This window comes from Anabrus simplex, chromosome 2 (assembly GCF_040414725.1).
Source record: "Anabrus simplex isolate iqAnaSimp1 chromosome 2, ASM4041472v1, whole genome shotgun sequence".
NCBI classification, from domain to species: Eukaryota; Metazoa; Arthropoda; class Insecta; order Orthoptera; family Tettigoniidae; genus Anabrus; species Anabrus simplex.
In genome coordinates, this window is record NC_090266.1 from 63,396,883 (window position 1) to 63,423,530 (window position 26,648).

Genomic DNA, 26,648 nt, shown 5'->3' on the forward strand with positions numbered 1-26,648 from the left:
CCACAGCAATATGCAAGACCGCTACTTGGCGGTAAATTACATCTGCTGCCATTGTCATTGTTGACAATGTGGCCAGCACCATTGTCGCGCGTAGGCAAGTGTGCGGGATTTCTGGCGATACGAATGACATACCTCCGTGTATTAGTGACCTTATTATAGAGGTGAACAATTTGACGGTCAATATCATTCCTATCGTTTATTTCAAATGTGTTTAAATTTTTATTTATATGCCAGGAGAATCTACTCTAATCTAAGAACGTTCTCCGAAGGAAAAGATGGCTCTTGAAAAAGAACCCAGGAAAGATTAAAAATGATCGGTTTATGATCAGAATACGTACATCGAAAGTCAACAGCCTGTTTCTTATCATTCGACAGGATCAGGGATGGAATGAATAAAGCCCCATCTAGCGGCGACAATATGAATTGTGACGGCTGCCGAAGCTCCCCTCTGGGGCAATTATCGATGAGTGACAAATGAAATGAAATATTGGACAGTGTTGCTGGAATGAATGATGACAGGGAAAGCCGGAGTATCCGGAGAAAAACCTGTCCCGCCGCCATTCTGTCCAGCACGAATGTCACATGGAGTGACCGGGATTTGAAACACGAAACCCAGCTGTGAGAGGCCGGCGCTCTGCCGCCTGAGCAACGGAGGCTCCTTATAAGTACATTATGAACAGTAAAATCAATTGGTCTCACCGCCTTTTACACCCCACCGCCGTTAAGTTTATTTACCCCCACCCCCCAAAAATTAAAAGAAGGTGTGTTTCTTTATGTTTAAAGGAGATTCCAAATACCACTGTTCACGTTTATTACCTTCAGTTTTGAGATATAAGTATCCCCTTAAAAATAATTAACTTTTTTTAACTTCCTTTCACACTCCCCCCCCCCTCACAAAGTGATATTAAGGCAAAAAATACTTGTTCCTTTAATAGTAAAGGATCTTCTAAATACCAATTATCACCACTCTAACCTCTTTAGTTTTTGATTTATGTGTCCTCATGAAAGGAATTCAGCTCCTTTTCACTTCCCCCCCCCAAGGTTATTTCCCCCCCCCCCGCCAAAACGCGCTTTTCTTTGTTTTTAAAACAGATCAAAATACCAATTTTCACGTCTGTAACAACTTTAGTTTTTATTAGATGTATGTATTCTCATACAATTAAGTCAATTAATTTTTTCAATCCTTTAACCCCCCAAACCCTCTTCATTGGATTTTCCGAGAATACATGTTTGTTTACGTTTAAAGCAGATTCCAAAAATCAAATTTAACGTGTGTAACATCTTCATTTTTGAGATATCAATAGCCTAATTAAAAGAATTCAACACCATTTTCAGTCACTTTTACCCCCCACCCCCACTTCCCAAGTGGTATTTCCGAAAACTAAAAATACACGTTTCTTTATTTTTAATAGAATTAAAAAATTACCATTTTTCACTTCTGTATCATGTTAAGTTTTTTAAGATATACTGAAGAAATTCTCATTTTAAAATTTCACCCCTTTTTAGTTCCCCTTAAGTGGAGTTTCCAAAGACAAATCACCTATGTTTCTTTTCACTTACAGGAGATTCCAAATACCCACTTTTTACGTCTGTAACATTTTACGCTTCTCAGATATTCTGTAGATATAGTCTTTCAAAAAATTCACCCCAATTTGCCACTCCTGTTTAACCGCCATTAATTGAATTTTCCAAAAGCAAAAATATACGTGTTTCTTTATTTTTAAAGGAGATCCCATTTACAAATTTTCAGTTCTGTAATATCTTCAGTTTCTGAGATATATGTATCCTCATTAAAGGCATTCAACCCATTATTCACCCTTTTACACCCCTCCTATTGGGATTTAGAGAAAACAAAGAAATATGTGTTCCTTTATTTTTAAAGGAGATTCTAAACACCAATTTTTACATCCGTAAACGTTTAAAGTTTTAAGATGTAGACACACTCATTTTAAAAATTCACCCCCTTTTCACCCCCCATTATTTGGATTTTCCAAAAACGAAAAGATACCTGTTTCTTTATTTTTAAAGTAGATCAAAAAATACCGATTTTCAGGTCTGTAATATCTTCTGGTTCTGAAATATAAAGAGCCTCATTAAAGGCATTCAACCTCTTTTTCACCCTTTTCCACCCTTCCTATTTGGATTTTCCGAAAACAAAAAATACGTGTTTCTTTATTTTTAAAGGAGATTCTAAATACCAAATTTTATATCTATAAACTTTAAAAGTTTTGAGATATAGATACACTCATTTTAAAAATTTCATCCCCCTTTTCACCCCCCATTATTTGGATTTTCCCAAAACGAAAAAGTACCCGTTTCTTTATTTTTAAAGTAGATCCCAAATACCAATTTTCAGGTCTGTAATATATTCAGTTTCTAAGATATATGTATTCTCTTTAAAGGCATTCAACCCAATTTTCACCCCTTTTCACCCCTCCTATTGGGATTTTCCGAAAACAAAAAACTATGTGTTACTTGATTTGTAATGAAGATTCTAAATACCAATTTTTACATCTCTAAACTTTAAAACTTTTGAGATATAGATGCACTCATTCTAAAAATTCACCCCCTTTTCACCCTCGCATAATTGGATTTTCCAAAAACAAAAAAATATGTGTTACTTTATTTTTGAAAGCGATCAAAAGTACCAATTTTGAGGTCTGTAATATATTCAGTTTCTGAGATATAAGTAATCTCTTTAAAGGCATTCAACCCATTTTTCACCCCTTTTTAACCCTCCTATTGGGATTTTCCGAAAACAAAAAAATACGTGTTCCTTTATTTTTAATGAAGATTCTAAATACCAATTTTTACATCTCTAAACTTTAAAACTTTTGAGATATAGATGCACTCATTTTAAAAATTCACCCCCCTTTCACCCTCGCATTAATTGGATTTTCCAAAAACAAAAAAGTATGTGTTTCTTTGTTTTTGACAGCGATCGAAAGTACCAAAATTGAGGTCTGTGATATCTTCAGTTTCTGAGATATAAGTAGCGGTATCCTGATTAAAGGCATTCAACCCCCTTTTCACCCTTTTTCACCCCTCCTATTGGGATTGTCTGAAAACAAAAAAGTACGTGTTTCCTTATTTTTAAAGAAGATTCTAAATACCAATTTTCACATCTGTAAACTGTTAAAGTTTTGAGATATAGACACACTCATTTTAAAATTTCACCCCCCTTTTCACCCCCTTAGGGACGGAATATCCAAAAATCCTCTCTTAGCGAGCACCTACATTATAATATGAATATATCTCCAGAATTTCATTTCTTTATGTCCAGTAGTTTTGGCTCGGCGATGATGAGTCAGTCAGTCAGTCAGTCAGTCAGTCAGGACAAGCTACTTTATATATATAGATAAAAGTTACACTTTCCAGGTTTTTATATGGCGTTCGAATGGAATCAAAACAGGTATAGTACTTCCTTACAAACCATATTGAGTAGCTCGGAGTTGTACTTTGATGTCTATGGATCTGCGTACCCTTGAGAAAGCTGCATGCAACAATCCAAAACGAATCGCCATCAAGAGCGTCATATGAGCGTAGCGTAGCGGAGGGGTTATCGCACGCTTTCTTCACCTTTCCTACCCTGCCGTCCAACTTTCCGATGGTGAAATGTTTTCAACGAACGGGACTCAAACCGTTTCAGACAATTTGGACTTCACGCGTTAAAGACCATGGAAACCAGGTGGGCTCCTATATCTCGTGCTTATGGATAGAGGTAAACCCCAGAATGGAAAAAAGGATGATTCATTCTTTTCATTGAAAATAGTATTTATCACTAAACAGTTCAAGTATGATGGCCATCATTGTATTGTTCTTGTAACCGGTTACTGGTACCAGTTTAATTTTCTCAAATATACCTGTGGAAGGCAACAGAAGCCAGGATGTACGCAGTTCGACATCATGCCCATAGATATAGCGACTTCGCTGATAGAAACATATTTTTCTTTCCAAAAGTACAAAAGTCGTGGTGATGAGAGATTCATTGTATTTTTCTTGTAAAGAAGACATGACAATCTATAACTGGTACCAATTTCACTTTCTCGTTTTCTCAATATCGCAGTGGATGACAGACAGAATTAGGAATTTTACACATATAGATCGAAGATTCTAGAGACCCACATACACCACTAACGTGCTGCCCTTCACTGAAAGGGAATTTGGCTCCATGATTAAGAGAGGAAGTATTTTAACACATCTCCGACTGAATCATGTGCTACCGACTGACAAGCTATGTTATAGCTATTTTCCGAAGTCGGACTGAAAACTCTAGCAACTGATGGGACACCAAATGAGATAAGACTTGCAATACATAATTATACAATAAAAATCAAGTTTCAGCACAGAAGATTCCGAGTGGACAGGAATAAATTGTTGCTTTTCAACAAAATATTTATGCCATGACCGCCTCTTTTGTGTAGTGGTTAGTGTGATTAGCTGCCACTCCTAGAGGCCCGGGTTCGATTCCCGGCTCTGCCGCGAAATTTGAAAAAGTGGTACTAAAACTGGAACGGGGTCCACTCAGCCTCGGGAGGTCACCTGAGTAGAGGGAGGTTCGATTCCCACCTCAGCCATCCTCGAAGTGGTTTTCCGTGGTTTGCTACCTCTCCTCGAGGCAAATGCCGGGATGGTACCTAACTTAAGGCCACGGCCGCTTCCTTCCCTCTTCCATGTCCATCCCTTCCGAACTTCCCATCTCCCACAAGGCCCCTGTTAAGCACAGAATGTAAGGCAACATGCACTGGGTACAGGTCCTCCTTCCCAGGTTCATCCGTGGCCAAATGCCTCACGCTCCAGAACGTTGCCCTCGAGCCTGTAGAGGTGGTATCCTTCGCTGAGTCCGAGGAAAAAATCAACCCTGGACGGTAAACGGATTAAATAATAATAATAATAATAATAATAATAATAATAATAATAATAATAATAATAATAATAATAATGGCATAGCTAAAGGCAGAACGCTACATTTCACTACGAAATAATCAAATTCGACTCTCTCGTTTATGTAGATGACCAAATTCTCTTACCCAATAGCCGGGCTGAGTGCCTCATACGGTTGACGCACTGACCTTACCTTATGACCCCAACTTGAGAGGTTCGATCCTGGCTCGGTGCGGTGGTGTTTGAATGTGCTCAAATACGTCAGTCTCGTGTCTAGATTTACTGGCACGTAAAAGAACTCCTGCGGGACTACATTCCGGCACGTCGGCGTCTCCAAAAACAGTAAGAATAGTTTGTGGCACTTAAATCCCATAGTGAGTAGTAATCTTTCTACCTTGTGACCAAGGAATGATGTCCACACTTCGTGGTCCTTGTTGAGTTAAATATGACAATGTTTTCTCATTTCCTTTTTTGTATATTATACGATAATCGTTGCTAATCTGAACAGTGTTTAGAGGCTGATGAAGCTCCAAAATCTACTCCAAAATCGAGTCTTCAGCCAAGGGAGGTAATGGTGATGGTTTTCCTGTCTACGGCCTGTAATATTCACTATCTACCGAGCGATTTTTTGTGTTTCCCATTTTCACACCTCCAACTGAACACGTGAATAATCCAGTGTTTGTGCAGATTTTTGACAGCGGCGCAGATATCTCTCCGTCGTGTTTGAAATGTGTTCAACTAGTGACAAAACTTTCAACCGTGTACTATCAATCAATCAATCACTACTGATAAGCATTTAGGGCAGTCGCGCAGGTGGCAGATTCCCTATCTGTTGTTTTCCTAACCTTTTCTGGAAAGATTTCAGAGAAATTGAAAATTTATTGAATATCTCCCATGGTAAGTTATTCCAATCCCTAACTCCCCTTCCTGTAAACGAATATTTTTCCCCAGTTTGTCCTCTTGAATTCCAACTTTATCGTCATATTGTGATCTTTCCTACTTTTAAAGACACCACTCAAACGTATTCGTCTACTAATGTCATTCAACGCCATTTCTCCACGGACAGCTCGGAACATACCACTTAGTCGAACAGCTCGTATCCTTTCTCCCAAGTCTTCCCAGTCCAAACTTTGCGACATTTTTGTAACACTACTCTTTCGTCGGAAATCACCCAGAACAAATCGAGCTGCTTTTCTTAGGATTTATTCCATTTCTTGAATCAGATAATCCTGGTGAGGGTCCCATACACTGGAACCATACTCTAGTTGGGGTCTTACCAGAGACTTATATGCCCTCTCCTTTATATCCTTACTACAACCCCTAAACACCCTCATAACCATGTGCAGGGATCTGTACCCTTTATTTACAATCCCACTTATATGATTACTCCAATGAAGATCTTTCCTTATATTAACACCTAGGTAATTACAGTGATCCCCAGAAGGAATGTTCACCCCATCAATGCAATAATTAAAACTGAGAGGACTTTTCCTCTTTGTGAAACTCACAACCTGACTTTTAACCCGTTTATCATCATACCATTGCCTACTGTCCATCTCACAACATTACCGAGGTCATTTTGCAGTTGCTCACAATCTTGTAACTTATTTATTACTCTATACAGAATAGGCCAAGGAATGATGTCCACACCTCGTAGACCCTGTTTTTTTACAATTGGCCTTACGTCTCACTGACACAGATAGGTCTTATGGCGACAATGGGACCGGAAAAGGCTAGGAGTGGGAAGGAAGCGGCCGTGGCCTTAATTAAGGTACAGCCCCAGCATGTGCCTGGTGTGGAAATGGCAAAGCACGGAAAACCCTCTTCAGGGCCGCCGACAGTTGGGTTCGAACCTACTATCTTACGAATGCAAGCTCACAGCTGCGCGCCCCTAACCGCATGGCCAACTCGCTCGTGTTAAGTGATATGTGACAAAAACTGTAATTTGTGGATCGATGCTACTTCACTGCACATCCTTTTTTATCGTCTTGTTATCTTTTAGACGAGTAGGCCTATAATGAACGTTTCACATTTTCATACCGCCAGATAAGCGAGTTTATGCTCTGGCGATCTTGCTACTTATTTATAATTAAATTACCTTAATTAAGGCCACAGACGCTTCCTTCTCTGTACTAGTCCTGGTGCTATCCCACCGTCGTCATTAGGCCTGTCTGAATAGGCGCGACGAAATGTGAATAACAAGAGAAACCTTCACTACTACTTCGTGTAATGTGGTGAAAAAAATAACGCCGGGAAGTACTGTACCCAGATGTATTTTAAATAGCACTCTGAGCGGGTTAGATCAGTCACCAGAGGCGATGTTATTCGGCATGGTGACATCAGTGATCACGTGTCAACAAGAACAATCCAAAAACTACACAACTTGTAATACGAGCGGTTTACATATCCACCGCACTCGCCAGATTTTTTGATCATCTGCTTCAGTTTCTGTTGGCAAGGAAATAGTTCAGCAATGAAGTAGCAGTTATGACGTCTTCGAGTAATTTCTTACGTCCAGAGAGTCAAACTTCTCTTCTGCCCAGGGGACGTGGTGGACAAATATACAAAAATAAATCTGGATCGCCAACTTACAACCTGTGGCAACGCAGGATCGAGCAACGTTGCGCCACGTTTACGAGGAGAATCGTCGCCAAATCTCTGTGGTGTACTGGTTACTGTGATTAGCTGCCACCCCCGGAGGCCTAGGTTAGATACCCGGCTCTGCCACGAAATTTGAAAAGTGGTACGAGGGCTGGACCGGGTCCACTCGGCCTCGAGAGGTCAACTGAGTAGAGGTGGGTTCGATTCCCACCTCAGTCATCCTGGAAGTGGTTTTTCGCTGATTCTCACTTCTCCTCCAGGCAAATGTCGGGATGGTACCTAACTTAAGGCCACGACCGCTTCCTTGTCTATCCCTTCCAATCTTCACATCCTCCACCAAGGCCGCTGTTTAGCATAGCAGATGAGGCCGCCTGGGCGAGGCACTGCTGCAACATCTCACCCTCCAGGACACTGCCCTTGAGGCGGTACAGGTGGGATCCCTCGTTGAGTCTGAGGGAAAAACCAACCCTGGAAGATAAGCAGCTTACGTTGCAAAATGATGTGGGAAAATGGAAAGTTCTATTACCAACTTATTAATACTGTATAATGGCGCGGGGCCTCCGAAAAGGACTGGGGTAGGTCTTTCGTGTTCACGCGGTGTAGGCAACCTGCCCATCTATGGGGATGGGGCGCTGCCTATGATGAATTTTAATGCTGAAGACGACACACAAAGCCAGCCCCCGAGCCATCGGAATTAACCAATGAAGGTTAAATTCCCTGACCCACCCGGGAATCGAACCGAGGACTCTCTGGACCAAGGACCAGCAAGCTAACCATTTAGCCATGGAGCCGGACATAATAATAATAATAATAATAATAATAATAATAATAATAATAATAATAATAATAACAATAATGATAATAATAATAATAATAATTCCGCCTCTGTGGTGTAGTGGTTAGTGTGATTAGCTGCCACCCCCGGAGGCGCGGGTTCGATTCCCGGCTCTGCCACGAAATTTGAAAAATGGTACTGAACCCATGACCTTTGTGCCCTAAGAACATTATGCATAAATTAACAATTAAATTAAAAGTTGGATTCTCGATAGCATGGATTTGACACGTGACGAGGGGGTGATTACCTTCGGTCCCACGCTCTGGGGTACGTGACGTCAGCCACACGTGTCGACGGCGGAAGAATCTCAAGTCATTTTTGTGAACTATTTCAAAGCGCGTGTACATGGCGTGACCCAAGCCAAGTCAAAAAAATATAGTGCCTATCAAAGGGGGTCAATCATCTCACAAATCGAACCCGTAAAAATTTTAAATGTCCATGAACACTACCGCCAGAAATGTAGCAAGCATGTAGTCGCTTTCAAAACTCTTGAAATTACAGTTTAGTTAAGTCAGAAAATTTCTTGGCGGCAAAGGGAGATATCCGAAGAGAGGGGGTAACTGCTATAAATATGAAGGGACGCCATGACGAAGTCTCCTTCTCCGGCATTTGTGATACAAAGCGGACGAAAAATTGTTGAGCTGCTCTGCGAAATCAAACAACAAAAGTAGACTGAGTTCAACTGCAGATTTTAGCCATTGTGGCTAGGTCTTGACTTCATGAGGAGATAGTTTTCTTGAGTGAAATAATTGTACCAGATAGGACGGTCAAAGTACTGAATAAATTCTAATGTGATTAAGTAATTCGTGTGCGGAAATAATTATAGTCCATCGTGTGCGCTCAGCAAACAAGTGAAGGGTATTTTCTTTTTTTTATGCTTTATTCCAGGAAACCTGAAGAAATATAATAATGGTTTGTAAAGCCATGAATGTAAAAATGGCTAAATAAAATGCCAGGGTCGCAGGTGAGCCCTATGATGAACAATGGTGTGACTACATAAGGTAATGTGACTTTCCATCTTACTACCTATTATATCTTGTTTCATGATCTCTAAAAGTATTTGAATGGGGATATACGACGCAGTGGTCACCCCTACTAAGTTTTGTAAATGTGAGAATACGACTAAAAGAGTCATTTGTTTTATTTTCCACTTGGATAAATTTTTGAAGTCTTGCGAGTGCCGTATAATGTAAAAGTTATTGAATAGGGTTTCGAAGTGATATCACGTCCAATGTAGATCGTTATCCGTGTGAGTGTACTGCCTATATTTTGTGATATCAAATTAAGATATTCATTCGACGTAAAAGTTTCTGTCTGCAATTTGACGTTAATAATGTAGGAATCCATGGTTATTCATTTTCAATCAAGTGGAAGCGCGCTGTCGGGTGAGAATCTAGGGTGATGAATTTGGTCACGGAGAGAAACGTTTTTCTAGGCCCATTTTAAACTGTGTCTGACTGACAATAAAAAGATCTAGTAGAATGTTTCAGTCATTTTTTTTGTAAAAATCAAGTTATTAAATACGATATCATTTATGCGAAGTTATTCATGATTAATGCATTGTGCGATATTAGACGTCGAGATTTCTAGTAAGGATTTTATTCCAGTTCTTTGTCGATGATAATTGTGGAGCTGGGAAACAGAGGTTAGTTTGTTGATATGAGATTTGTGAATCAGGTTGGACCTGTCATTGAAGCCGGGACACGGAAGCCCGAGGAATGTTTTATATGAGTTGAGATGAGATGTGCGTATCAGGTTAGAGTCCTGTCATTGAAGCCGGGACACGATAGCCCGAGGTATATTTTATAATGTTGGGAATGGAAAGAAATACATAGAAATCCATAGCGGTATTAATTTGCGACGCGTATAATTAGTGTGGGCATCTTGAAGCATAATCTGTGCATTTTTGGTGGTTAGAATATCGTATTTGTTTAATTATGTCGGCAGAGTTTAAAGGTGAGCATTTTGAGAAGCCAGTCAACTGGAACAAACCAGGTGTTTCATGTAACTGCCAAGCGAACTTGGGGACGAGAGGCCTCAGCTGTGAGAGTTACACCATATGATAACGGGTCAGGCGTGGAATTGAGATTGTACTGTATTCTCGGCCGGGGAGAACGTTAAAATGCTGGATTTAGTTGAAATTCATAGCCGGTAATAATCTGAGTATTGTGAAATACTGTAAAATTTGTTTAATTGGGGACGTAATGAACATTTGAAATCACGAACTTTGAGTATAAGGAACAGAGTAACCAAATTCAGGGTTGTCCAAAATATAGAGCGATGGTTGTGATGATCGGTTTGTCTGTGAGGGGTGTGCAAAATTCATAAATGGTATGACGAGATATGACATCGTAATTATATGGCGAGTTGTTTGGTTTGTACGTAGATTATTAGGATATCCAAGTGTTAACAACGGTTAGGACTAGATTAGATTTTAAAGTGTGAGATCATGAGACAAGATATATAACTGGACATGAATTATGTAACAATTCTTTTCCAGCCAGATGAATATCACAAGATTGAATTTACATCACAGCTGCGTAGGAATTTGTGAAGAAACCAGAGTCCGCGGAGATAAAATTTACTGTTCTTTAACATTTCGTTAAATCATTTAAATTTATTTAATTATTAAATTCAGTGAAACCGCATTTTGAAATAACTTTAATCAAGCGAATAACTTGGAGATGCATTCTGGAATATTTTTCTGGGGAATATTTAAATGTAAAGTAACGATTAAGGGGACATATCCGAAGGAAATGGATTTTACTGCCACAAAGTTTGTGAGCATTGCTATTGTTGTAATTATTGAACTTTGATTGATTGAGCAGTGAATGTGCTGGGGATAGTAAAGTGGAAACTTTGGTCATCAACCGATGTAACTTAATTGTGTTTAGCCTTCAGCCTAGAAACTTGGATGGTCAGGGGGTCATCAACCTCAGTGACTTAGATTAGGGCCATATGCCACTGTAGCATCATTTTCCTTGCGGTCATCATCCACAATGACTTTAAAGTAACTTAGAAGTTTAGATGTCGGTCTATGACATAGACGCAGGTCACATCGATTCAATTAAGGGTCCATGCCGTAGAACCACTGTGTGGCACACACCAATTGGACTGCCTTAATTATACCCAGAGTCCAGAGTTCGTGTTACGAGGGCTGGACGATAACGAATCACTATGATGGTACATGTGGTCTCACATGGAAGCCGAATTTAAGGATTTCCAGACTTTCCTTTCTTAAATGATTAATAATTGAGACAATGGTTTCTAGTATGAATGCCCGTCAGGCAGTTACGTTAAAGTCTCACACCAGTGTTCTGACCTGTATGTAAAAATGATTGTGGTGTCCAGTGGACACAATTGACTTCTATGATACCGTTGACATATCAGATTGCTTCAGAATTTTCCTGAATAAATAGGAATCTTTTAAACAGACCTTTCATTCCAGTAGATTAGAATTACTGAACCCTACCTTTACCTCAGCAAGTGACGAAGAACCCGATACGACCCAAGAGACAGATCTCATGAACTATGATGATAGGTAAGAAAGGTAGGTATCCCTCAATATGGACCAAAGGGTTCAGTACGAAGGCTGGAACGGGGTCCACTCAGCTTCGGGAGGTCAAATGAGAAGAGAGGGGTTCGATTCCCACCTCAGCCATCCTCGAAGCGGTTTTCTGTGGTTTACTACTTCTCCTCCAAGCAAATGCCCGGATGGTAAGTAACTTAAGGCCACGGCCGCTTCCTTCCCTCTTTCTTATCTATCCCTTCCAATCTTCCCATTCCCATAGAGCCCCTCTACAGCATAGCAGGTGGGCGTGGTACTGGTCTTCCTCCCTAGTTGTATACACCGACCCAGAAAGTCTCACGCTCCAGGACACTGCCCTTGAGGCGGTAGAGGTGAGATTCCTCGCCGTGTCTGAGGGAACAACCAACCCAGGAGGGTAAACGGATTTAGAAAGAAACAGTAATAATAATAATAATAATAATAATAATAATAATAATAATAATAATAATAATAATAATAATGGAACAACGACGTGTGGCCTCTGTAGATGTCTGGTGCAGATCTTTCGAGTTGACACCCTGTAGACGACCTGCGTAGCTGATGAGGATGATGATAATAATAATAATAATAATAATCATAATAATAATAATCGCAATGAGAAGTAGAAGGAGAAGAAGAAGAATACGAATAATAATAATAATAATAATAATAATAATAATAATAATAATAATAATAATAATAATAATAATAATAATATTAATAATAATAATAATAAGACGAGTGTCGAACTTATATAAAAAACGGATGAATTCACTTTTATCTTGTTGTGAGATGTCTATTGCAAGCAATGGTTCCTATTTTGACTATGATAATAGCGTGTTTTCACAGAGTTCCTGTTGTTTGAAGTATCGCTATCATACCCGAATTTACACGTGGAGCAACTTGATATCCACTCTCTGATGAAACATACTGGGATATCTACTCGAAGCTCTTCCTGGGATATACTATCCAGTAGTGGATCTTTATTACAGGTCGAAGTCTGCAGGGGAGACTGTCTACCAGGTGTCGCAGGCCATTCTTCCCGCAGTGTTAGTGAACGTACAGCAATTAGCGATATGGGTCGTTGGGGTCTGGAGCGAAGCTGCCGATCTATTTCTTCCCACAAGTGTTTGATAGGGTGGAAGTCGGGGTTCTAGGCTGGCCAATCCATTTCTGGAATCTACTGTCCACGAACCATTCAGGAAGAGATCCCACTTTTCGGCAGGGAGCATTACCACGCTGAAACACAGAATCATCCTCTCCGAACCTGGTTCGATCATGAGCAAACAGTAGCTGGTCAAGTGTACCTTATATTCTTCCATCCTTATCGTGCTCTTAAATACTGTATTACGAGAAGACCATGTCCTTTCCATGAATAAAGCCCCCATACTGTCACCTCACCCCCACCAAATTTCACTGTGGTATGTGTCGTTCGCCTGGTATTCACCACGCCCAAGCCCTTCCACCTGACTGCTACATGGTATACTGTACCCTGGTGGGGTTGACGGCTGCGTCATTCAATTAGAATTTTTTTCTTTTTGCTATTTGTTTTACGTCGCACCGACACGGACAGGTCTTATGGCGACGATAGAATTATTTATTAAAAATATACTTCATATTCTCTAAGCAAGAATATCCTACATTTGTACATTGTGGGCCTACCGGCCAGTTGGAAAGGTGTTGCGACACCCACACAGACTTCTGTCTCCAGGAGGATTACGGTCTCAGAAGGTAAAACAATGGCCAGCAAAATTAGTATTTCAAGAACTATTGCTAAGTTAGAAAGAGAACGGAGGGTTATTTCAAAGCTATTTCCAAACTGAACAGAGGGAGCACGTCAGGCAGGAGTTCGTGGAAATGATGTCATGGAAAATCCTACGCCGAGCCCTTGTCGAAGCTTGCAGTTGGTTTTTAAAAGAATAATATGAGATTTCAAACTCCTGCTTAGCTAGCAGCCAATAGTAAAATTCGTCGGGGAGAAGCAGTCAAGCCAACATCAGATTATGGGAAGTGATATAAAGAGTAGGCCTAACTTCGCGGATTAAATTTATAAAGGAAAACTGAATACAGATTCTTAATGAGGAAAATTTTAGAAGCACGACTTAATATTAAAAATTGGTAATTAATGGAGATTTAATGTAGTCGTTCTCAGAAATCAGTGACGCTTTTCTCTGATTAGTTTAAAGCAATGGACGCGGATAATAGCGCGAATGTGCCCGTCAAAAATGCAGGAGAAAAAATCGTAATTATGATAATTACCAACGATCGAAATGAATTAAGATTTGACATAGTGACAAGAATAATAAAATCACATTAGTTGACTCCAAGTTCAAGCCACCGGCAGGTCTGCATAAAGTCAAATTGGGAAATTGGAACTGCTCACTCTAACGTGACCTCTCGTGAACCCGAAGAGGGGATGAAACGCACATAAATACCAGTTCGGGCGGCTGATAAGACACACTCTGTGAAAGTATTAGACCCGCCGCTACGTCAGTACGTATAAACTACTCTGCAAAATGTTGTTCGAAGCTGTTACTTCTTCTTTATGATAACGGAAGTTTGCCTCCATAAATGTAGCGTTACCAGCAGTAATTGCATACCGGCACCTCGCTATCAATTAATAAATATTTGCAATAGTGAGCGAAAGTAAAATTTACTGTGTTTGGAAAGACGATTCTGGAACCATGAAATTTCGCCTGTAGACTTTCCGATACGGGAGATACTTGGTCGGTCTCGCGGACGTTGACATAACGGAAGTGCCGTGTTCGGACAACGAGTGGGCTCCGGGCATATAAGGTGATCGCGATATATCACCGGTTCCTAAAGTGCCGAGAGGAACGAAGAATGAATGAATGTGTAAGTTATGCGAGTCAGACAGAAGGCCAGAAGTGTAAATTGTTATTTAAAATAGCTCTGAGTGTAAATTGTCAAAATGTTAAATATTTAATAAGTGAAACAAATGTGTAGATTTTCAAAGTGCACTGGATTACTACTTCAAGCTGACATGAAAGCTACCAGGATGCAGGGCTAAGCCAGAAAGGGCCTTGAGGCTCTTCGCCTGGCACAGCAAACAACAGGCAGAGATGAGTACCAATCCCAATTTATTTATGTATATTTATTAGTGTTAGCGGGGGAAAATCATGTCATTTAATATGGTAACGGGAACTTCAAGCGAGCCGCTTCACGGCTCGTATAATTCAGATAGATTCAGATAGATAGACAAAGGGACCAATTGATATGTAAATAATTGTATCAAGCACTCTTTTTATTCTTGTGTAATTTAGTAGAGTAGATTAGGGTTGGTTTTGTGTTCTTCAAGTGCTTGATGTGTTCATTATTAATTATGAAGGAGCATGATTCACTTAAAAATAAATTAAGATTCATGTTAGAAGTGCTCCAGATGTGTTTGTCTGACTTAGGTTAGTTTCTCGTAAATTAAGGCATGTTGTACGATTATTCAGTGGTAGAGTGTTGGCAGTGAATTTCAATGTTGTGAGACTGGAATGATGTCCGATTCCTTTGAATGTAAATATAAGTGAACATGTGTGCTGTGAAGTTTCGCCAGTGGACGTCAATGATAATAGTCATTAGAAGTATCGGAGTGATAAATTGACACGGATTATGTCTAAATGAGTGTTTAATAATAATACTTGGTGAATAAGACACAGGCCTGATTTATAGAATGATTTCTATTAATTTAAATGTGGAGATAACATGTTACACGTGGAAGCCTTTAATCCGTCCAGTAAAATTTGATTTTATATAATTATTTGTTGATTTAATGTTTTTGGGCTCAATAATAATCATAATAATGTGTTTAGAAGCGATAGAGGCACTTGCAAACGATGGTCACACTATTTTGAAGGCCCAGAGTGGGTTAAGCCCATTTTCGATTTTGGAAGTCACGAGGGACAGAAATCCGGCTTGAGAGAAAATTGAGTCGTGCTGATGTTGATGATAAAATAGATGAATTCCGAGGCCTACGACAATGTTATACAAAATACGCACATGCATACAAATCCGATGGCTGCTGATGTGGGTAGAATTAGAGCACTTTTAACTGCCGTTGTTGTGCGGAGTATTGTAGTGCTGGCTAGCATTATTGAACTGTTGCCGTTTGGCTGTCAGTACTAAGTAGCTCACTGTATTTGACTGTGTGAATTATTGGACTGTCTCTGGAGTCGAATCAAGGAACAGTCATCGTGTGCTGTGTAGCCCTGTGTTCGAACCTAGCTGTCAGCACGCGGTTGCTGTGTGGGGTGACTGGACTTGAGGTGAAAGTAAGGCGAGCGTGTGAATAGAATTGTAGCCCTCGGAGGTAATTCCAACGAGCCGGGACACCTACTGTGTAAAGAGAACAGGAACTTCTAAATAGCCATCAATTAATAAATGTGGTCATAAATGTGAATTGTGTGCTAGAATGCGAGAGGGAACTAACCTGCAAATTGTTAAAAAGTGAGTTATTGACATAATTGGATATTACTATTATGTATTTATTATCCCACGATATATGGATATTTACTATCCACTTTTACTCTCCCACGGTAAAAAAGAAAGATTTTTGAACATTTCTGAATCACAATATTGCAGTGCGAGATGGAGTTAAGCCAAGTTGTAGTTGTAGCCAATAGCATACGCGCTTGCAGTCTCATGTTTTAGTGCTGACATCATGGCTGGCGGTGAAGATGATTCTGTGCCGAGTAGTTGCGAGAAATCTAGAAAACGTGCAAGAAATGAAGAAAGAAAACTACTCTCCATTGGCTGTTAGGGAGAAAGTTGAGGTTTTGAGCAAAAGTATTGGAGGACCTCGGAAACAACATTTCAACCCCAACACAGCTTACTCACGCTTAAAAGAATGCGGAATTCTTATATCCTATTGGCAGAAATATTGCTGCTGCGAAACACAAGGACTTGATTTCCCTGCACCCTTAAACCGTGTACCGTGCTCTTCATCCAGACACTCAAGTTGCAAACAGCGAGAAGGAGGAGGATCCAGGCGGCTGAAAGTAAGTATAGGTTTCGATATAGACGGTTACTTAGAGTCAGTGTGACTTGAACCCCGGACACTATTAGTAAACCTTAAATGTACCAAGAAATTCATGTTGAAGTAAATCTGAACCTAACTGCATTTGAAACAAGTAATTAATAAAAAAATGGACTGTTGTAAACAGAGCCTCTCAAACGTCCAAAATCTCATGCGTGAAAACTGAGGCGCAGAGGTTCCGTGCACCGTGCTTCGGTCCGACTCGGTTCGGTTCGGACAAGCGATTTGTCTCGAGGTTACTCGGCTAAGCTCGGCTCTACCTTGCTCGGTTGACCCAGCGCTGCCGAGCAAGTGAGGAAGGGGGAGACAGGCGGAGCGAGCGAGACGGGTGTAGGGAAAAGAGAGAGACAGCACTATTACTCAAAATCAAGGAATGGGGGCCTGAACTATGATCAACCTAGCGAAGCCGTAATTTGCACTTTTCGCCGCGCAGTGCACCGGTGCATGTATCCCGAGGGGCCCTGGTTGTAAAAGTAACTCAGTTTTAAAATTTAATTTTTTAGATTTGGCGATTTGGAGTTGACATTTTTCAGAAAAAAATAACGATTATAACAAGGCGATTTTCATTTTTCTATATGTTTTGACTATAAATAATTGTGTATGAACCAAAAATGTGACTGTTAATGTGCTCAATTTCATGCAATAAAGGCAAACGCAAAACTCAAAATTTCTCACTTCCTTGTCTGTGTGGGTCAGCTCCCTCTCGCATTCTAGCACTCAAGTGTGTGTGTGTGTAATATGTCTGTTTGCATTTATTTGGTCACCCTGAAATAAATTAGAGTACAGGCGGTGTTTTAGTCGTAACAATAACAGTATGTTTCTGTTTAATAAAACTGAAAAGCATTTCGGAATGAACTGTACTGCACTATTCTGCATCTGGCTCTGAAAATGTTTGAAAATATCGAACTAATATGAGCAGTTCTTATGTTCAGTATATAGGATTACGTTACTTCTAATGAAAAAGGTCCTTTCACGCAAAATAATTTGGTCTGGAGAGAGTTAGAGATATCATTGTGGGCCACAAAGTAACACACGGTACATAGTCCTTTGTGCCTCGCGGTAGCAGTTTCTGCTTGTCGACGGATTACAGAAGTTTTGTAATGCCATTGAAGTGATATAGCGCAAGAAACTTCCCCGTAAGAACGACGGAAGTTCGAGTAAGCACCAGGCCCGTTGGGGTGTGGGGGATGACATTATTTTATAATGCATTACAGAAAGGAATTTCCGGAACTATTTCACAATGTGAATCAGAATGTTCAGGTGGGGACGTGGTTTGGGAGGGCAAGTCAAAGGATATTTAAAATGGAGATTTATTTTCTATTTCCGTTGTAACTGAGATAAGGGGTGGGTAAAGAAGAAAACTGAGTGAGTTGCAAGCCTCAGTCCTCATATTCGTCTGCACGGTGTTTGAAATACAGTAAAGAATAAGAAGAACTGTTCTACACGTTCAAGGATTAGCTTAGAACCTTCAGCCAGATGGACCAGGTTCGAAAGTTGAACTCCTTAGAAGTTCTGAATCGGGATGTGCCCATACTCAGGAATAATAATAATAATAATAATAATAATAATAATAATAATAATAATAATAATGTTAGGGTTTTTAAGTCTCACTAACTGCTTTTAACGAATTTCGGAGGCGCCGAGGTGCCGCAGGAGTTCATTTACGTGCCCGTGAATCTACCGACACGAGTCCGACGTATTTGACCACCTTCAAATACCACCGGACTGAGCAACGATCGAACCTGCCAAGTTGATATCAGAAGGCCAGCGCCTATACCGTCTGAGCCACTCAGCCTTGCTCCTCACGAACAAAAACAAGTCGGGCGTTTGGCTAAAGTGGAACTCTCGACGGCCGTAGACATGGGCGCCCGCAGGATCTTTTCCAGGGGGGGGCACATTAACAATTTTCTTGAATATAAAAACCAATATAACGTCAGCAACATTAAATTGTTTACAGAAACTTCCAGTTATAACATATGCTAGATGACTGCCAGTAATTTCAGTTTATGAAATAATCTGGTATGATATTAAACAATTGAACATCAACATCTTTAGAATTCCAGGGGGGGGGGCAAGTGCCCCCCCTTGCCCCCCCTTGCGGGCGCCCATGGCCATAGAAGTGATTTTCCGTGGTGTCAAACTTCTTCAGGGAAATGGCGGAATGGAATCTGACATATATCCTTCGCGTCCTCCCCAGCATCCATATATTTTGGAGCGTGGACTATCGACCACAGTGACTCTACTTTCACTTACTCGTGTCATTCTCCGCTTTCGTCCTTATCAGATCTCCCTTGGTGCACTCTTGTTCTCTTACGACCCCAGCGTGTAAATGCAAAATCTACAAAACTTCATTTTCACGAATTTCATGACCGTCCTTTCCTTTTACTGTTATCTTTATTTTTCAAGTCTCTTCTTTTATTTGCTTTTGCCAGTACTTCTTTATTTTTTTACAAGTTGCTTGACGTCCCTCCGACTCAGACAGGTGTTATGGCGACGATGGGACGGGAAAGGGCTAAGAGTTGGAAGGAAGCGGCCGTGTCCTTAATTAAAGTACAGCCCCGGTATTTGCATGGTGTGAAAATGGAAAACCACGGAAAACCATTTTCAGGGCTGCCGACAATGGGATTCGAACCCACTACATCCCGAATACAGGATACTGGCGGCACTTAAGCAACTGCAGCTATCGAGCTCGGTACTAATACTTCTTAACGTCGTACCGACCTAGTTAGGATTTTAAAAGCAAAGAGATGGGAAATTACTTCGTTTGCAAGGAAAGCGGCTATAGCCTTAATTAGGTCAGCTCCAGCATTCACCTAGTGTGAAATTGGGAAACCACGGGAAACCATCTTCAAGGTTGTTGACGGTGGGGTTTGAAAGCACCATCTCCCGAATGCAAGCCCACAGTTTTATGAGGTGCACCGCGTAGCCAACTCGCTTTGTCTTTCCTGTTCACCAAAGTTAACGCCAGGAAGTGTCGATCTCAAAGGGACAGTTGATTTGTCCATGATCCTTGGTTCTCAAGATAGGGCGTTCGATTCTGTATGAAGTGGATGGCATTTAAAGGTTTTTATACGTGAAAAAGTATTCGAAAATTAAATAAGAATTAAGAAAATAAGTAATTAAGAATTAAGAAAATAAGATCGTACCATTTGACAGGAGATGTTGGAAATGTTCTCCTCCTGCATCCACACATTTCTGGCATTGTCTTAGGAAATTCCGATTCTCACGTCTTCCGTAACTGAGCTTATTTCTCTCCGGATATGTTCTTTCAGTTCGTCCAACGTGTGAGTGTTTCTTGCATACAATTTATTTTTTAACATTTTCGTAGCTCTTCGAAACACCGGCTTCTTGTCCAAGTCGTCTTAGGGATTTTGTAGGCGTATGTTCTAATCTTTCTGCGAGACCATTTACTTTTTCCTCGTTAAGTTCAAGTTCTTTAACACTTCGCTTCTTATAGAGTAAAAAAACAGTTCCTCTCAATTTTTTACGAGTTTCCGCATGGCCTCCCTATGTGGAGGAAGCTCGCATCCTTCCTCCAAAACTCTGTTTTCACATAATTATCGTACATAAATACCCTTTCCTCCACCGCGTACACATGTGGACGCATTATGAGAACTAACATTTCAAAACTCGAGAACAGTTGGAGCGTCAGATCGACACTTAATACACGTTCTAAGCACGGACCTGAACTGCGAAGTGCTGCCGCTGCGCTATGTAACGGGAAGGGATGATTCAATGGGAGGCAAATAAGCTGGGCGCACATGCCGACCAGCCGATGAGAGAAAATCACTGTATTATTTACAATTACACACTGCCGGCGGTTTGTGAGGTAAGAATAGAAAAATTCCAGCACTGTCTGGCTAACGTTAAAGGACTGTAATTTGGAAAGAAGCAACCTTGGGTAGACAGTATCAAATGAGCTACTGAAATCTAAAATGAGTATTGTCAATATTGTCTGTTGTCCAATACATATCTAATGGCATCTGTCACTTTCAGCAGAGCTGTCATGGTACTGTGTTTTCTCTAAAACCCCGACTAATAATAGTCGAGCAAAGCGTATTTGTGTAAGTACCGTAAGGATTTTCTCGTGTACCGGGCATTCCAGCATTTTGGAACCGGGGTGGTAGGATAGAAACTGGTCGATAATCTGAAGGAATAGTGTTTTCTTTTTCGGGATCGGGAAGATGAGAACATCATTTCATTTAATAGGGAAAGTTACGTGGGTCAAACAGTAGTTTAAAATGTGTGTTGTGATCGGCAGAATGGCTTCAATGATATATATGTAGAAAGACAGAGGTAGGTTCGTGATACCAGCTGCTATGGAATGGGAGTGGGCATCTCGGACATATTCTGAGTCATGGCCCTCCTTGTGCACAGGCGGCTAGGACTATACAATTCACCGGTGGTCCATAACCCGTTAGAGGAGAGATCCTCACTTGGACTATGTGCAAGTAGGGTAGCATCCTGCTTCATGAATTTACCGAGCTCAGAACATTTTAAGCAAAGCCTCGGACCTATGGGAGTAACGGAGTCCCACTCCCATTTGACAGGGCAGAGTCTGGGATAGGGCTCTTTATCAGGAATACCATTGCACGCAACATAGTTTCTGTTAGGCACGTAAATGAGCGAATGATGTGGGTAGATTTGTCAGTTGGAGGAATTAGGACTAGAATTGTGTCCGTGTATTCACCATGTGAGGGTGCAGAAGAGGATGAAGTTGACAAATTTTATGAAGCATTGAGTGACACCGTGGTCAGGGTCAACAGCAAAGATAGAATAGTACTAACAGGTGATTTCAGTGCGAGAGTTGAGAATAGAAATGAAGGATACGAGAGGGTGATTGGTAAATGTGGGGAGGATATGGAAGCTAATGGGAATGGGAAGCGTTTGCTAGACTTCTGTGCTAGTATGGGTTTAGCTGTTACGAATACATTCTTCAAGCATAAGGCTATTCACCGCTACACATGGGAGGCTAGAGGTACTAGATCCATAAGAGACTATATCTTAACAGACTTCGAATTCAGGAAATCTGTCAGGAATGTACGAGTTTTCCGCGGAGTTTTCGATGATACAGACAACTATCTGATCTGTAGTGAACTAAGTATCTCTAGGCCTAGGGTAGAGAAAGTGAAATCTGCCTGCAAACGAATAAGGGTAGAAAATCTCCAGGACGAGGAAATTAGACAGAAGTACATGGATATGATTAGTGAGAAGTTTCAAACAATAGACAGTAAGAAGGTTCAGGATATAGAAAGTGAATGGGGGGCATACAGAGATGCTGTAGTAGAAACAGCAAGGGAATGCCTAGGAACAACTGTGTGTAAAGATGGGAAAAGGCGAACATCTAGGTGGAATGATGAAGTGAGAGCAGCTTGTAAACGTAAAAAGAAGGCTTATAAGAAATGGCTCCAAACAAGGGCCGAGGCAGACAGGGATTTGTACGTAGTTGAAAGAAACAGAGCGAAATAAATAGTTGTGGAATCCAAAAAGAAGTCATGGGAAGATTTTAGTAACAACCTGGAAAGGCTAGGTCAAGCAGCAGGGAAACCTTTCTGGACAGTAATAAAGAATCTTAGGAAGGGAGGGAAAAAGGAAATGAACAGTGTTTTGAGTAATTCAGGTGAACTCATAATAGATCCCAGGGAATCACTGGAGAGGTAGAGGGAATATTTTGAACATCTTCTCAATGTAAAAGGAAATCATCCTGGTGGTGTTGCGAACAGCCAGGCTCATGGGGAGGAGGAAAATGTTGGTGAAAATATGCTTGAGGAAGTGGAAAGGATGGTAAATAAACTCCATTGTCATAAAGCAGCAGGAATAAATGAAATTAGACCTGAAATGGTGAAGTATAGTGGGAAGGCAGGGATGAAATGGCTTCACAGAGTAGTAAAATTAGCATGGAGTGTTGGTAAGGTACCTTCAGATTGGACAAAAACAGTAATTGCACCTATCTATAAGCAAGGGAACAGGAAGGATTGCAACAACTATCGAGGTATCTCATTGATTAGTATACCAGGCAAAGTATTCACTGGCATGTTGGAAGGAAGGGTGCGATCAGTCGTTGAGAGGAAGCTGGATGAAACCCAGTGTGGTTTCAGACCACAGAGAGGCTGTCAGGATCAGATCTTCAGTATGCGCCAGGTAATTGAAAAATGCTACGAGAGGAATAAGCAGTTGTGTTTATGTTTCGTAGATCTAGAGAAAGAATATGACAGAGTACCGAGGGAAAAGGTGTTCGCCATACTGGGGGACTATGGAATTAAAGGCAGATTATTAAAATCAATCAAAGGTATTTATGTTGACAATTGGGCTTCAGTGAGAATTGGTGGCAGAATGAGTTCCTGGTTCAGGGTACTTACAGGGGTTAGACAAGGCTGTAATCTTTCACCTTTGCTGTTTGTAGTTTACATGGATCATCTTCTGAAAGGTATAAAATGGCAGGGAGTGATTCAGCTGGGTGGAAATGTGATAAGCAGTCTGGCCTATGCTGACGACTTGGTCTTAATGGCAGATTGTGCGGAAAGCCTGCAGTCTAATATCTTGGAACTTGAAAATAGGTGCAATGAGTATGGTATGAAAATTAGCCTCTCGAAGACTAAATTGATGTCAGTAGGTAAGAAATTCAACAGAATTGAATGTCAGATTGGTGATACAAAGCTAGAACAGGTCGATAATTTCAAGTATTTAGGTTGTGTGTTCTCCCAGGATGGTAATATAGTAAGTGAGATTGAATCAAGGTGTTGTAAAGCTAATGCAGTGAGCTCGCAGTTGCGATCAACAGTATTCTGTAAGAAGGAAGTCAGCTCCCAGACGAAACTCTCTTTACATCGGTCTGTTTTCAGGCCAACTTTGCTTTACGGGAGCGAAAGCTGGGTGGACTCAGGGTATCTTATTCATAAGTTAGAAGTAACAGACATGAAAGTAGCAAGAATGATTGCTGGTACAAACAGGTGGGAACAATGGCAGGATGGTATTCGGAATGAGGAGATAAAGGCTAATTTAGGAATGAACTCGATGGATGAAGCTGTACGCATAAACCGGCTTGGGTAGTGGGGTCATGTGAGGCCAATGGAGGAGGATAGGTTACCTAGGAGAATAATGGACTCTGCTATGGAGGGTAAGAGAGGTAGAGGTAGACCATAACGACGATGGTTAGACTCGGTTTCTAACGATTTAAAGATAAGAGGTATAGAACTAAATGAGGCCACAACACTAGTTGCAAATCGGGGATTATGGCGACGTTTAGTAAATTCAAAGAGGCTTGCAGACTGAACGCTGAAAGGTACAACAGTCTATAATGATAATGTATGTATGTATGTATGTATGTATGTATGTATGTAACTAAAACATATACAAGATTTATGATTTCCTGAGCGACTTTAAACAGACACTGTCACAATCAGCAATGGAGTTTCAGTTTTTAATCACAGTGAAAGATGTATAGGTGAAATTCATTAATTTTCAAGAGAAGACTAATCGTGAGAAATTAGTAAATAATTATTAATTAGATGGATACTTGGCGTTGCTTATTCTAATGTGGTCGAACAAAATTGACTTGCTTGATTCTAAAATGAGATGCTCCTCTAATCTTTCAGGAGAAGGAAAAGACGGATTGCTTCAATTTCCTCTTTTGTAATTGATTAGAGTCCTTACATGATATGTGTGTGTGGATAGGATTACCCTGTTGAAGAAATATTAATTGCTTGCTCCCTGGATTTATATCATCTGGATATTCCTGTTTAAATCATAAATACAAAGAAAGAAAGAATTTTAAGTTTTCAATTTGAAATTAAATGAAAAAATAGCTTAAATGACAGAATACAGTGTTTAAAGAATAATATATTATTTAAGGAAATAGTTTTCACTGTGCTATTAAAAATGTACAACAAATATTTTATATTTTTGCTAGTTGCTTTACGTCGCACCGACACAGATAGGTCTTATGGCGACGATGGGACGGGAAAGGGCTAGGAGTTGGAAGGAAGCGGCCGTGGTCTTAATTAAGGTACAGCTCCAGCATTTGCCTGGTGTGAAAATGGGAAACCACGGAAAACCGTTTTCAGGGCTGTTGACAGTGGGGTTCGAACCTACTATCTCCCGAATACTGGATACTGGCCGCACTTAAGCGACTGCAGCTATCGAGCTCGGTAAATATTTTATAAAACACATTTACCTGATTTCCGAACACTTCAGTATCATCTGCGGCAGGCCATGTATTGTATGGATTTACAAAATTCATTATGTGGTTCTGTTATATATTTTAAAACTTTCCCAACTTTATTTTTCTTTCTCTTGTTCATGGAGGTTTTTCGGTAAATGCCCATTTTTTGTAAAAAAGAAATCTTAATGTAATTGATGGGGAAGCTGCAATATTTCATTAACCTGCTCGTATAGGGCTCAACAATGACTTGTCCTTTCCGTACACTTATAGTGCAGAAAGGGTCGATGACCTTCGATGTTAGGCCCTTTAAAACAACAAGCATCATAATCATAGTGAAGAAACTGTTGGGGAGTAAGTCATATGTTTGCACTTCTACTTGCGCATTTTCCTATTGTTTCAGGAAAGACGGTGAACTTTTAGTACAAAGGGATCGACATATCTTAAAATTTCACTTGCTTTTTTTTGTGTAAATCTTTAAAACGATCAAGGCAAGTGGATTCTATCACGAGTGACATATACTGCCCTAGAATGTTCACTCGGTCACCGGTTGGTAAGTTTGTATTAACAACACCGAAGTTTCGGTCGGAGGGAAGAAATGATACTACTTAGTACTAAGACCTACGTTTTCTCGCTGTTTTTTTTATCGTGTTTAGCTATTTTAGATTGAGCTGCTGATATTTATAGGATATGGAGGACGTTTTTCAGTGCTATGGCCGCTAATCTATAATAAATGGCTGCCTCTTTTTTCGATTTGATTCCAGGGATGCCACAAATTTATTTCTAAAACGTTACAACTCCACGAGGTTTTTTCTATTCAGTAATAATTACTCAATTTAAAAATGACACTTCAATACAACATTTTTCAACATGTATTCGGTTCTTTTTTCGTCAAGGTAATTTTCTCACTCCGCAAAACTACCTTGGCAGACACACAAGAAATTCAGGGGGATGCATTTAGCCACCAAGGTCCTCCCTAAGGCTAGGTCAACCCTTGATACATGCCTATGCGAACTAAGAAACGTTTGAAAGTTGGACCGATTTTTATGCACATGTCTTCAAATGCAAGATCGTTCTTGGGCACTTACCTGGAGATCAACACGTGTTTCACATAGGTCTCCAGTGAAACCCAGAGGACAAAGGCACACTGCTGTGTCCCCTGAAGTTAGACATTTCCCTCCATGCTGACAGGGTACTTTACTGCATCTGTCCGCGCTGCACTCCTCTGAAACAATAGAAAGTAACTGTTTCAACACTTGCTCTATCTACTTCACAGAATTTCGAACTCAGGAAGTCTGCTTTCAGGGCAGTCTCCAAAGCAGGTGGTAATGAATGTTATACGGCCACGCCCGCCAAGATAAAAAGGCGGCCCCCTGTGAATAACTTAAAACAAAATATTTTTTTTAACGATTTGTTTCACGTGGCACCGACACAGGTCTTATGGTGACGATGGGAGAGGAAAAGCCTAGGAGTGGGAAGGAAGCTGCCGTGATCTTATTTAAGGAACATTCCCTGCAATAGCCCGGTGTTGAAATGGGAAACGACGGAAAACCATCTTCAGGGTTGCCGACAGTGGGGT

At 40.5% G+C, this 26,648-nt stretch overlaps 1 protein-coding gene across 1 annotated transcript in view; it reads right to left on the reverse strand.

The window, feature by feature from the left end:
- Positions 1–26,648, reverse strand: part of LOC136863432 (pikachurin) — a 1,329,416-nt gene that overhangs the window by 101,633 nt on the left and 1,201,135 nt on the right. The window contains exon 6 of the mRNA XM_068225939.1: positions 26,158–26,294. Within this exon, the coding sequence (XP_068082040.1) occupies positions 26,158–26,294 (137 nt within the window). The remainder of the gene's footprint in view (positions 1–26,157; positions 26,295–26,648) is intronic.